We start from the raw sequence: 14,082 nt of genomic DNA on the forward strand, positions 1-14,082 counted from the left end.
GTTTTGAACATAAGGCATTTCTACTGGAGAGTTCTTGAGTCTAGATCTCATGCTTCACTTGACCGTGTGCCAGAGCTTGAAACGATTGGAGTTTTAGGGCACATAGCTAGCCCATCTGTTTGTTTAGTCTTTGTCTGGAGTAGGTTCGGATAGCAGGAGCATACTGTTCAAACAGGAATTTCTGCAAGGAGTTGGGGCGGTGGGGGGTTTGTCTTGAGTTGGTAGGTATATTTTATGGAATATTTCTATTTTACTAAACACTGACTGCATTATTTATACATTTAAATACTGAGAGAGCTGATGATTTTGAAAATGGCTACCTATTTCTGTAACTAAAATGCAAATGAATAGATGATAACAATGTGTTTAATACCTATCATACATAATTCAGACACTCAGTTCACACAAAGATTGCTTACCTTAAGAATCTCAAAGTAAAGAGAAAATAAGGTACTTTTAAAAGGTTTTTCTTCATTTCACATGGAAAGTTTTCAGAATATGGGGCAGTGGAATGACCATGCAATACACACAAAAATATGCACCCACATGCATTATCTACCTCTACAGACATGAGGGTAACATTATCCTCTCATAAACAACTTCTTTAAAATACAAACCCTCCTTCAGATCTACCAAGTCCAAGAACTGGTAAAGCAAACTGCCAAATTACAGCGCACTCCACCACAGCAACCAGATTTTACAAGGGCTGCACATCCAAATAAATGCCCCTGGGCTACCCATTCATCTAACAGCTGGAAAGGTGACACTTGACATTTGGAAACTTTCCTGTGAAGATTGCTGTAAGGATTTCCCATTAGCTTCCTGGTGAGATTGTAAGGTCGAATAAGCTGCCTTGAAACCTGCAAAGGGTAACGGAAATTCTCTAATATCACAAGCCTGCTTGCTTTAAAATTCTAATTCTCAAACCAGACTATTCAGATTTCCTGCAAAGCATTCAATACATACCAGGGGAAAAGAAAAAAGGGTCATGGTTTTATGAGGAAAGTTTTGAGGAGGAAGCAACTTGAAAAAGGAGGGATTTCAAGTGATAGTTGTATTTATAGGGGTTAAAGATGAAGGAGACTAAAAAGGAGATGTCCCAGTATCACAGTTACCCAAATTCACTGTGTACTGAGAAATTAAGCAAGTACATCAGGGTTTAAAGATGTTTCACACTCAGCATTTTCAAAGGGTTGAAGAAGCCAGGACACAAATAGTGCTTTAGATCAAGTGAAAAAAAAATATGCACAGATACTAACAACAAGCTTTCAGTTGAAGTATTTTTAGGAAGTGAAATCAGACCCCAACAGCATGAAATTGCACAAACATGCAATCAGAGAGGCTTTGAGCAGATGGATGGGGGAGAAAGACATCGAGCTGTTACAGTCCCAACTTCAGTTGTTGAAATCTCTTTTGGTGGAAGAATGAATCATGTATCGTATTTCTAAAAAGTTCCTTACACAATGAACACAGTCTTTGTCAGCTGGCTGTCTGCACACAGGCTGTATCTGTCTCTAACAGCTCCTCTGCAGTTAGTGCTCTCTCCTCAACTAGAAAAGGCAGGGCTAGTAGTTACCAGGTTTTTCAAGTCTGTACCCCTAATATTTTCATTACTCAGATAAATTCTCCTTTCTGTTATTTTGCTCTTTGCATTCAGTGACTATTTTGTCTTGTGCTTCCGTTTGATCAGCCTCAGTAAAGCCAACTCTGGTTCTCATGTAGATCACAGGAGTTCTCTGTAAACTGTTAATACACTTATACTCCAGAAATACTAAAACAGAAATACTAAAAAGAAATACTAAAAATGTCTGCCATCAACGATGGCAGTATTATTTTTTACTTCACGCAGTATTGAGATATTTTACTTTTTTAATAACGATGGACTCACTTCCTTTTTCCCAGTTACCAATCAGGACTTCTACTTGCACGGTGTTATTTTCCCTGACTGGAATTCACAACTGGAGTTCAGAAATAGTTTCTTAGATTTCAGTGTTAGGATAGTGTAAGAGAGCTGGATTCAACTCCTCAAAATCAAGTATGCAATCTAAGTTGAATGACTATGTAACGTACAAATCACCAAATAATCTAGACTTGCATATTTAATCTATAATAAATAAATAGTTACCTGTATGTATCTGTGCATGTACCAAGAGGCTTGTTTTCCATCATTTACTGATTCCACTGTAGTGTTAGCATGACCAGTGATATCACCGCCTGCAAAAACCCAAGGTTCACTCGTTTGCATAGTTTCTGGATCTACTTCAGGAAGACCCCATCTGTTAAACTTGATAGGTGCCATGGCCTCTCTGACTGCAATTAAAATGAAGGACAAATATGTTAGCAGAAGAAAGAAAAAAATGTTGTCAGAATCTCTCAAATACATTCTGATAGCAATTAGAAAAGGAGTTCCAAGGTCTAATTTTTTTCACTTAATTAAATGTGAGTTTATGACAGAACTGAAAAATTACTTTCTATACAGAAACATTTATGTTGAGGTAGTAGAGGTACATAGTAGCACAACTCAGAAGAATATCATCTACTGTATGGAACAGTTCTTTGGTAACATCAGTAAGTGGTTGGTTCCTCTGTGCCTCCAAAACCAGACATGTGTACAAAATACGACGAGAGTCACAAGAAGTGACTGGCTACGAGAAATAATTGCTTTTAGTGTTGTTCTGCTCTCTCACTGAAAAGAAACAATGTACCCCAGAAGTTACAAAGTCTTTCACGCTAATATTATTTACATCCAAGGAAAAAAAAATATCTGAAAACCCTACTAAGAACAAAGCTAACAAAGGAAATTTTTTTCCCCCTCCACCCATGGCTTTGTGCTGTACTTTCCACATCAACATGCTTTCCACGTGAAAACTTAACATATTAACTCCTGCACAACTTAATATACCATATATGATTTTTGAGGTTTAAAGACAAAGACGAATGTTTATGATTTTTAGAAATTGATTCAGAATTTACTTCACACATTCCTTAATGCTCACAACAGAAACACTGCTACTTTTCCACAGGTCATTACCAAACCTGATAGAAAACTTTTATATGCAACATTTTCCCTACCAGGAAATGTTATGCTGTTATGCTTTGACTGCTTTGCTGCTTTGGTTTTGAAGAAGTGTATTGATTTAAAGCTTTTTTTTTTTTTTTTTTTTTTTTTTCTCCTGGAAAAGATACATTACAACAAAATAGAAAACATACTGTATTGATATTTAAGCTCAGAACATTCTGAAATTAAGGCTCAATTTGAAACAAATATATAAAGAGTGAAATTACAGAAACAATAAAAATAAAATGCTTACACAAAGATGACCTTTCTTATATTTGTCACTAAAATTTCTGAGTATTTAGATCATTAAATACCTTAATTTTTTTAAGCCAGTAAACAGTATGTAGGCATTCTGTGTGTGAACTAATATTGTCCTTAAAAACAACGTGGATGAAATGACTAAAAAAATCAGACAAACATTTTGACAAATGGCACTGACTACAAATAAATCATCTTAAAAATAATCTTTCTTTCTTAACATGATTTTGATTATGCAACTTCTAACATTATTTTATTATCGCTGAGACACTCCAGAACAGCTTCATGAACAGAATCACATTTTCAATCAATATTTTCAGCAAATGTTGATGCCATATATCAGAGAGAGTTATTTTTATGTGGCTTTAAGTGTAAAAGAACTGAAGATTTTGCAATAAAATGCAGCTTAAAACTGTGCTGTCCCTCAGGGATATACCGCTAGCAGATGCAGATTGCCAAGGTCAATTAAACTGATGTTCTTGTGCTGTCATATATGTAAAAGAGAAACCTGCCAGCTTAAAACAAGAATATTTCTCCTACACCAACACAAGGGTAAATTCACACTACTGCCCCAGTGTACACCCAGGTGTACAGCAACCTTCAAAGACATTCTCACACAATGTCATGATGGAATTTTCTTCCCAGGCTCTGCATGTCCCTTCGTCTCCAAATCAAATATCACAAGGGTATTTCAAAGAGGAGAGCTGTGTATAAAAAGGGGCAAAATAATAAAAACAAAAGCAAGATACAAATATTTAAATCTGCTTATCCCACCTATGTTCTCCTTTTTACCCTTGGCAAACACAAATGTCCACAGGAGTCAAACCCAAAATTTTGGATTTTAATTTTTTTCATCTGCTTCAGAAAGCAGAATCACAATTTCAAGCTGAAAGCAGAAACATTTAATCTATATTCAAGACATACTGCTTGCACAATCCCTCCTACCCTGCTTTTGGCTTAACTTGGCAAGAATAATATTTGCCTACTAGCAGAATCAAAAAGTTACAAAATTGCTTCCTTTAAAAATATTTAAATTATTGAAAGGTCACACCAAACAGAACCTTCAGAGCGAGAGACTTTTCAGTCTGGAAATGAGAGTTTGTTGGGTTGGGTTTTTGCTTTGTTTTGCTAAGGAAAGTGCCTGTGGTTGCTGATAGTAGTCCTATTATACTTCAGTAATATTTATAAATCGATACGTTAACTTCCTCTTTATGTCTCAGGCTGTACGTCAAGACAACTTTCAATCATCAATCAGCCATACATAGGATAACTTACTGAGTGCAGTGGTGCCATCTCAGCATGTGGTCCAGACAGTTCTCACAAGTCAAATACATACAGACTTGTAAAGACATGTTCAGAAGGAAAAAAAAAATCACAGAGGAAAACTTGCTACAGCAGGGTTGGGTAGTGGGGTTGGGATAGATGACATTTTTTTTCTCTGAGATGATACCAAACCACAATCTGTGTATTAGAAGGCAACACACTACTGGCGATGCAGTTTTTCCACAGGAAATTATTTACAACTGAAAGTTATGACTGCTACTTTCTTTTCATCGTGGGAGGAAAATGGGTATTACTTCAGATCTGCTGCTTTTCTCAAATTCATCTTTGGATTGTTTTGTGCTAAAATAATTGTATGGCCATAATTATATCAAAAGCTTTTTGAGTGCCAAAAAGTCCAACATGCATCTGCTTGAAACACCTCCCCCAGGGGAATGAGGATTTATCTGCCTTATTCAGTGTTTTTAAAACTGAGAAAGCACATTTCCCTTGTGGTACGGTTGACATGGTATCCAGCAGCTATTTCCTTCTGTTTTTCTTATAATCTCCAAGATTTAGGTTAAGTAAAAATAAGGACATGATTCAAAGCCATCTTATATGAGTTCCTAATGTCCTTGGATCTTATATCCAGGGCACTTGAAGGGACTACTTTCTGCACTACTTACTACTGCCTGCAAGAAGGGAAGAACATTGGTCTTCCCAAACGGAAGCTTTTTCTGTGCCTCTGCAAGGTGTAAGAAAAAATCTTGGATCCATTCCTGAGCTTGTAAGAGATGAACCTGGCTATCAGTTGTCTGAGCTGCTGTTTGCCATTGAACAACAAGCTTTCTGTTTTTGTTGGTGCTCTCTTTGGGACAGAGTAAGGAGACAAGTGTCTTTCTAATGCTTTCAATCTTACATTCTTTAAAGTTCCAAACTAATACAGCTTTTTTTTTTCCTTCAAAATTCAGCATGCAATCTTGTGCCTCTGTTGCCTTCTCCTTTATAGCCTGATGAGATATTTTACATAAGTTGCTCTGAATGTAACAAATCCCATTTATTTCCATGGAAAACACAGCAGATACAAAGAGTAAAACAATACTATTTGATAGAGAAAATTCTCAGCTACAAAATACCATTTTTCAACATAGTCAGCACCATTAGCTGTGCATTTTTGCCAGCCATGAAGAAGAGCCTGCATGCTACGCTCATAAAAATCTGCACTAGTGGAGGTGACCCACTGTCACACAGCTGAAATTCACCACCCACCACCTCAGTGTGCTCACATCCACTTTCTTCTCTCCGTAAATGCACAACAAGCATCAATGAATGTCAGCGAGTGTCATTTTTTTGGAGGAATTCAGTAGCACACCTTTACTTCATATGCACTTCCATGTCAGATGCCAATTTGTCAGAGTGCCCCTCTGCTGCCATCTGACACACAGCAACAAAATACATTAGAATACTGTTGGAAGGTTCAGTCTCTGCTGCCAGACTACCAACATCTGTGATGTCGAGGGCCAACATAGCAACATAGGAGGCATTACTTTCAGAACAGCCCTCATCTACAATTTGAAATAAACTTTCTGTATGAAAAATAACATACAGTTGAATTATTCTAATGCTATCAAATGATGCTAAACACAAATAATACCAAACAAAAGGACAGTTCTGAATATATATTCTCCATTTGCTGTATTCAAAGAGCAAATAAACACAAATGGAAAAGCAGCAGCAAATTATTGTGCTTGCAAAAACAATATTAAAATGTAAGTGAATACAGAAAAAATATTTTAATTAACAAAACAAATCAAATGGAAAAGATTCCTCAAATAAAGCTTTAAAAGTGAATCTGTGTGTTTGACTGCCATGACTAATTATGTATCCATGTAATGTGTGTTCAATTTGGGCTTATTTAAATAGCAGAAATGCTCATTAGCTGCAGTATATCTGTGAAGCTTCAATAAACAGTTTAATGGTTTTTATGTTTAACCAATTTCATAAGTTCCTGTAATTTTAGCTTTAGTAGCTCATTAATGTTATTTTTGATATCCATCTTGCAGACTTCCTTTACAGTGAGTAGAAGCACTACTTCAGAAAAATACAAACACACTGTATCTTTCTTAATCTGAAATGTAAAACTGTAACTATCACACACACCAACAGTCTCATTAACTGCCGACGCTGCCCAGTCTGGAGGCCCAGAACACAAAGGAAGGTACAGTCATGCTTCCCAGCATCTCTGTCCCACTGATGTACTGTAACAGGAATAAAAGCACTTTAACTGGTTAAAGCTGGGCCCAGGTAATACTTTGAGAGGCTCCTGCTGAAAGACTGCTGCCAACTATTTTCTGCCTGTCACTAGCTTGCTGATCAGAATGTATGTTGCCAGCCTCTGCACAGTACACTTGTCTTGCACTCTGTTTGGGAGCACGTTCTGATCAGGTGTACTGTTTTCCACAATTTTTGTCATGGTTCTCTACATAAGGTCCAGGTTCTTCACATGAATATACAAGAATATAATGAGAACAAAGACATTTCTTCCAGAGTAACATTTTGCAGTCCCGAAATGTTGTTCCCTTTTATTTATCAGAAAAAAAAAAACAACCAAAACAAAACAAGTACTCGAAGTTTAGACTTTAGAACCAACTAGACCTGTTTTGAATAGGATGTTGAGGCTGCATGCAGTACTAGAGATGTAATTAGCATTACATGTGTATATGTTGATTAGCTGCAATTTAGAACGGTGCCAGAGATATTGCAGTAATACATTGCAGGCCTCCAAAATAATGAAGCAGGCAAAAAAGCCGGAGCATCAGAAAGGGTACAAAATTTTCTTTCATCTTTTGATTTATGTTAATCAGTTATGATGGTTGAAGAGTTTGGTAATCTATGCAATAATTAAAAAATTTAAATAAAAAAAAAGAAAAAGGCAGCTTGTACTTGCAAAATCTTTTTATAACAACAAAGAAAAACCTTGTTTTTACTCTATCCATAGTAGATCGATCTTTTTCTTTTTTTTAAACTGGTTTCAGTAAAGTGCCAATGATCTTATAACAGCCTAGAGGGCAACACTTCTGCTTTGTCTATTAGCAACTTCATGAGCATAAAATGGATTTACAACTGATTTCTTTCTAATGAATGATGCATTTATGTGATTTCCAATGGGAGGATGAATATTTACTGAACTGTTGTTTAAAAACACGATTAGCATATTATTTAAGAAAAAAGGAAAAGACTAAACATCTACTGCGAGTGCATGGAGTTTTTGGTGGAAATGTAATAGTTACTGCCCTAGAGAATATGAAACAGCTTGATGAGGATAATAAACTAGAAAAAGCTTTCTAGCGTATAGACTACTTCTGGTCAGTCCAGCAGCACACAAGTCTTTGTGTTGCGTTAAGCAAAACAGGTATATCAAAGAATGTCCTACACTTCACTGAACAGGGACTAAGTCTCATTTCATTCCCTTTGGTTCTCACAGCATTTTCTTTATTCTTACATCAGTAACATCAGTATTAAACATTATTAATAAGAAATAGACAAATCCTGCTAGTTTAACCCATACCAATAGTATACCACCTATACCAGCATCCATTATTGCCAGAGATGCCTTATAAATTAGATCATTGACAGAACTCTGCATGTGCAACAAATAACATGCTTATTGAACATGCATGTGAGTCATCTAGAAATGGAAAAATTCAGACTGTAAAGGCCCTCTGGAAGTCGCCTAGTCCAAAGTTTTCTTCAAAGTTAGATCAAGTTCAAAGCCAGACTGAGTTGCTCAGGGCCTTGTCCAGTTTCAAGTATTTCTGGTGCTCTCTTCTCAAACTCTTACTGGAGAAATCTGAATATTTCCATCTCTTGAATACAAAAATACGGTGCCTTTTAGAAAGACATTAAGAATATAAGATATCGGGAGGTATTTATATGTCTTGCAGTTGCTCCTTTTTGTTCTATATGTCTGAAGATTTGGTTATAATTCAGCTCGATGGTGAAAAGTAAATCGAACTTTTGCTAGGACAGCTTGGGCAAAAAAATAAAGGTTTAAAAGCAACTGAAATGGTGTGCTCAGAATAAGTACTTTACTCCCTCCAGTCTTAGTCTTTTCACTTTCAGAACGTACAAAACAAATGCTGATATTTCCTGCCTCTTTCTTTATAATTTGATTTCCATCTTAATAGCAGTTTCACCAAAAATACATTCTGAAATTGAAGAGTGTTGCTCAAACCCAAGGGCAATGATTCTTTTCTTTCATGATCAGATTGCTACGTGATTTTTTTTTCCCTCAAATTTTGTGTTCATATTTAAAAACCTTACAACATGCCATTTAGAGGGTGAATGCATAGCAGAAAATACAAGGCTGGCACATTGTCATGGCTAAGCAACACAACAAAGTTCGCCCTTTTAGATGAAGCAGTTTGCAGTGTAGGAAAAAACAGAATCACTCCTTTATCACAAGTTCTATGAATCACAACGAAATAAACTGATTGCATAGACTAATATTTGATTTATCACATGAGGTTATGCAAACCCTTCCAAAAGACTTAAACCAGGGGATTTTTAAAAATTATCAACAGCAAAACATTCTAGAATTGTTCATAAATTTTTACTTTCAAGTCACCTTTGTTACATGCATCTGAACTCTTTAACCTGTGTCAGAGAACACAGTCTGAGCTTTGCTCAGTTCTTGTGTTCTTAGTTGAAATCATTTTCTTCTGCTCTCTTTTGCATCTGAGTAAAATATTGAGACACTGAAATGCCAACTACATACCAATTTCTTTATACTTATTACTGAACTAAATACTTGCTTTCCCTTTTTATTTATTTATTTATTTATTTTTAAGACCAAAGATTGTAATGTACAAGTAAACAATGAGACATGCTGAGAAAAGCACAGAAGAATTTAACAAATTCTGCATGTATGAGAGAAGCCACAGTCCTCTTGGGTACATATAAGAAGTGAGTGATACCCAGGAGTGGCTAAACCAGAAAAATGAATCTGTCTTAATTCTTAATTAATTCTTAATTCAACAGGTAAAAATGGTTTCAGAGATCACATCAGTTCAGTCTGAAGTTGTAGTATAATGAGTTTCTATAAGGTTAATTAGTGAGTCCAGAAGAACTCCCCAGGAGTATCCTTTGTTATCCCTTCTGCATTGAGAGGAAAGCAAGATATATACTGAGCAATTGTACCTCTAATTTGGGTTCCTGCTCTAGACGGTAACTTAGAGAACACTGATGTTAATCATACTCTTAGTTTTGTCCTAAGAAACATAATTAAAGGGCAAACAAAATTCTGTTGAAAGGACTGAGTCACAAGCTTTATAATCTCCTGAAGACTCATTTCGCAAAACCACCAAAGGACACAAAATGGCAGCAGCTGAAACAACAATTGATATCTATGAAATGCATTACTCAGGATTACCTTCAGCATCACGCAAAACTGAACCAAAGGCACTGATCACCACGTCAGCTTTCAGACGAACAACCTGATCCTCATCTTCTTTCCAGTTTCCATCACTGTCCTGTTCAGTTCGAACAAACTCCATTGCAACAATACGTCCACTTCTAAGTACAACTTTCCGAGGGGAGAGGAAAGGCAGAAATTCACACCTCTCTTCTTTTGCAAGTTCCATCTGTAGAGTAGAAGTAATAAAATAAATAAGCAAACATGATAAGCTTTATGAAAAGTTCACTCAAGATGTTACCACACGTTCTTCTTAAGCAGAAGGCACTGAGTATGTTATACTGATAGGCATCTTAATACTGATTTCTGTGCTACTCAATCAATCAGTTTCTAGACAGTGGCGCTTGTTAGATTTGCAATGCAAATGGTTTTCTGACACATTTACGTCCTTTTTAGGAAAGACAGGCTGGTGAGGTGAGGTGGTGGAGTTGCTCTTCATGCAACAGAGGAACTAGAATCTATCAAGCTCCACCTGGGGGTAAAAGTGGAGAGGTTGTGAGTGAGAGCAGGCTAATACCAGTGACACTGCTGTGGGTGTGTACTAAAGGCCACCTGATCAGAAGGAGGAAATTGATGCGGGCTCCTACAAACAGCCGGAAGGTGCCTTGTGATCCAGGGCACTGGTACTTATGGGGGATTTCAATCATCCTGATATTTGTTGCATAAAAAACAATCCAGGCATGCACGCTCCAGGAGATTCCTGCAACATATTGAAGATAACTTTCTAACACAGTTGGTGGAGAAGCCAATGAAGAGAGGTGTGCTGCTTGACCTCGTTCAGACTAACAAGGGAGGGCTCATTGAGAGCGTAAAAGCTGGAGGCAGCTCAGGATGCAGCATTCATGAGATGATGGAATTCAGGATCTTATGTTGAAGAAGCAAAGCAACAGGAAGGATTGCTGTACTTCAGAAGAGCCAACTTTAACCTCTTCAGGGACCTTCTTAGAAGTATCCCATGGGCTAGAGCATTGGAAGGAGAGAGAGCCCATGAGAGTTGTTTGACACTCAAACACTGCTTCTTCTAAACTTAAGATCAGTACATCCATAACAGTAAGACATTAGGAAAAGGTGATAGGAGACCTGCATGGATGGGCAAGGAGTTCATTGATAAACTCAAAGGGAAGAAAGAAGGTCCAAGAACAATGGGAAAAGAGCCTGTCCATTTGAGAAGAATACAGAAATATAGCCAGAGCCTGCAGGGATGCAATGAGGGAGGTTAGGGCCCACTTGGTATTTAATCTGGCAAAGGAGGTAAAGGATAATAAAAAAAGGAGGAATAACCACATGCATCAGTACAGGTTAGGGGCTGACCTGCTGGAGATGAGCTCTGCAGAGAAGGACCTAGGGGTCCTGGTGGATAACAGATTGGCCATAAGCCAGCATCATGCCCATGTGGCCAAGAAGGCTAATGGTATCCTGGAGTGTATTAAAACGAGCATGGCCAGTAGGTTGAAGAAGTTGATGATCCCCCTCTACCCTGCCCTGGTGAGGCTATATCTAGAGTACTGCATCCTGCTCTTTTGAACTGGGGAGCTAAAGACAGGGATCTCCTAGAAAGAGTCCAGCAGAAGGTGACAAAGATGGTAAAGGGCCTGCAGCATCTCCCACATGAGGAAAGGCTGAGAAACCTGGATCTGTTCAGCCTGGAGAAGAGAAGGCTGAGGGGATCTTATCAATGTTTATAAATATCTAAAGCGTGGGAAGCAATTTGATGAGGCCAAACCCTTTTCAGTGTAGTGATAGAACAAGCAGCAACAGCCAAAAACTGGAACATAGAAAACTGCACACTAGAATCCACAGCACGGGAACAGAATGCCCAGAAAGGTTGTGAAGTCTCCATCTTTAGAGATATTTAAGATCTGTCTGGATGCCTAGCTGTATGCTGTACTATAGAGTAACTGCTTTAGCATGGTTGGACTTGATGATCTCTAGAAGTCCCTTCCAACCCCTGCAATCCTGTGATTTCCTAATTCCTAATTCCTTGTCATTTTGAATAACTTCTTTGAGGGCAGAAGACCTACCTTTTGCAACTGTCTGTGCTTTAAGAGGCATAGCATTAGCTAAGTACATAATCCAATATATGTTTTCAAGATTGTGTTTATTATCAAATGCCGAATACCATGTGGAAATAATAGCATGACTGCCAATACTTAATATTCTCTGATGTGGTAAGTCTAAAGTTAGTCTAAAAAACTAAAAAAAAAGTCTAACAGCATGCCTTAGTAGAGATTTCAGTATTTGATTGTCTTTACTTAACAAATAACATAAAGCTAGTATATTTTACATTACATAATATCTTATAAAGTGTTCAACCTGACATCATTCTAGCATGGCCATTACTAGCTAAAGCTATTTTTAATATATTTTTTTCAAAACTGCTGCATGATGTAATAACATGAACATTGATAGCTTTTAGGAATTGGCCTAGGCTGCTAACAAAGATTTGGGTTCAGAGTGACAGCTGATTCTTAATGAGGAAGAATCTGAATAGCATGAATCTTTGCCACAATGACTTCAGTAATTTCATGGTGTTTGGATGTCTTATTTTAAGTGCAACAGAAACATAATTATGCTTCCACACATCTGTTCTTTCTTTTTCCACTTCCATCCACTTTGTATAAGATCTCTAAGACATCGACCTTCTTGAAAAGAGATTATCAAATTCCCATAAATCCTTTTTTAAAGATGCAATTGAAGTACTACTAGCTAAAATCTTTCAAAAGTATGGAGGATGTACCAAAAAAAATTATAATGGAAGAAGCACCAAAATAAGAAAATCTAACCAGAAAAAAAAAAAATTCTTGCTTTACAGATAATTAAGGAGGCGTATCCAGTTTCAGAATTTGCAGAAGTCCTGATAAATGCCAAGGTGCAAAGTCAAACTAAAAATCAGTTTGAACACTGAAATATGTGATTAATGTCATCTCTCTATTGCCACTGGCAGTGATTCAAACAAAAATCATCATAAATAATTTCCTTACAAGAATTTAGAGATTCATAAAGCTGTGTCAAGATCACTGAGATTCACTAGGCAGCAGCCATAAAGTCCATTCCTTGGACCTGAAGAGCTACCTATAATACTCCAATGCCTCATGGATCCCTGGGGTACCTCCAAGATTTTCAGACCTTTACAGATTTCTACTTTACAGGAAATTTTACCCTTTTTTGGCATCTCTCTGACTTTACAGAGTACAACAGAGAAGTGACTTCTCCAAAGACTACATAAACTGAGCTTTAGAGCTTAAATAAACTTTCAGATACATTTTAAGAGCATTTTTAAAAACAAATATTTTAGTAGATGTCTTTTAAGTACCAACACTGCACTTTCAGGCTCTACAGAAATAACAACCATTATTCCTTCTTATGAATAGTGTTTTTCACTTTTACCTCTTCTGGGACAGCCCTGATATTAGTGAAGCCCTTTCTGAAGACCACAAACACACGACGAGCTCCACAGCGTAAAGCAGATGTTGCACAGTCAAAAGCAGTGTCTCCTGCCCCAAGTACAATCACAGTTCCATGTATTGATGGCAATGGAGAGTGACAGGAACATATCCCTGAAAGATGAAAGGAAAAACCCCATTTTCAAGTATGAGAAACCATTTCTGCTTGACAGCTCAAAAGGTACTTGTACTCAAAGCAGTGTAAAATTGCATCTTACAGTTTCTAAGCATGGAGTGTCACTATCAAATTATTCTGCTTCACTGAAAGACAGTTTTATTCCCATTTTTAAGATACGCTCATATACATAATTTTATAGTCAGAACTCTAAGGAGCAGCACCATTCTATCTGGAAAGGATACAAATGATGCAGTTCTAGTTTTGTGAGTCCTTTTGGGTAGAAATTAGCATTGTAATATGTTTTTATTCAGAAATTAAGCTTCTCATATATCAGACTCAGTACCACAATGGCTTAAAAAAAAAAAACAACTCATTACAGATCATAATGAATATCACTTGCTTTTTTTTTTTTTTTTTAAGAAAACTTTTCAGTGGTTGATAGATTCGGATGATAGCTTCCCAAAGTTAGCCC

The 14,082-nt window shown here is 37.0% G+C and overlaps 1 protein-coding gene across 4 annotated transcripts in view; it reads right to left on the reverse strand.

Moving 5' to 3' along the window:
- DPYD (dihydropyrimidine dehydrogenase) overlaps nt 1–14,082 on the reverse strand; it is a 327,599-nt gene that overhangs the window by 157,754 nt on the left and 155,763 nt on the right. For all 4 annotated transcript variants that reach the window (XM_052666446.1, XM_052666449.1, XM_052666448.1 and 1 more), the window contains 3 exons: nt 13,437–13,606; nt 10,008–10,218; nt 2,126–2,310 (listed from right to left, as the gene is read on the reverse strand). In XM_052666446.1, the coding sequence (XP_052522406.1) occupies nt 2,126–2,310; nt 10,008–10,218; nt 13,437–13,606 (566 nt within the window). The remainder of the gene's footprint in view (nt 1–2,125; nt 2,311–10,007; nt 10,219–13,436; nt 13,607–14,082) is intronic.

Source organism: Tympanuchus pallidicinctus, unplaced genomic scaffold (assembly GCF_026119805.1).
Source record: "Tympanuchus pallidicinctus isolate F22 unplaced genomic scaffold, pur_lepc_1.0 scaffold7, whole genome shotgun sequence".
NCBI classification, from domain to species: domain Eukaryota; kingdom Metazoa; phylum Chordata; class Aves; order Galliformes; family Phasianidae; genus Tympanuchus; species Tympanuchus pallidicinctus.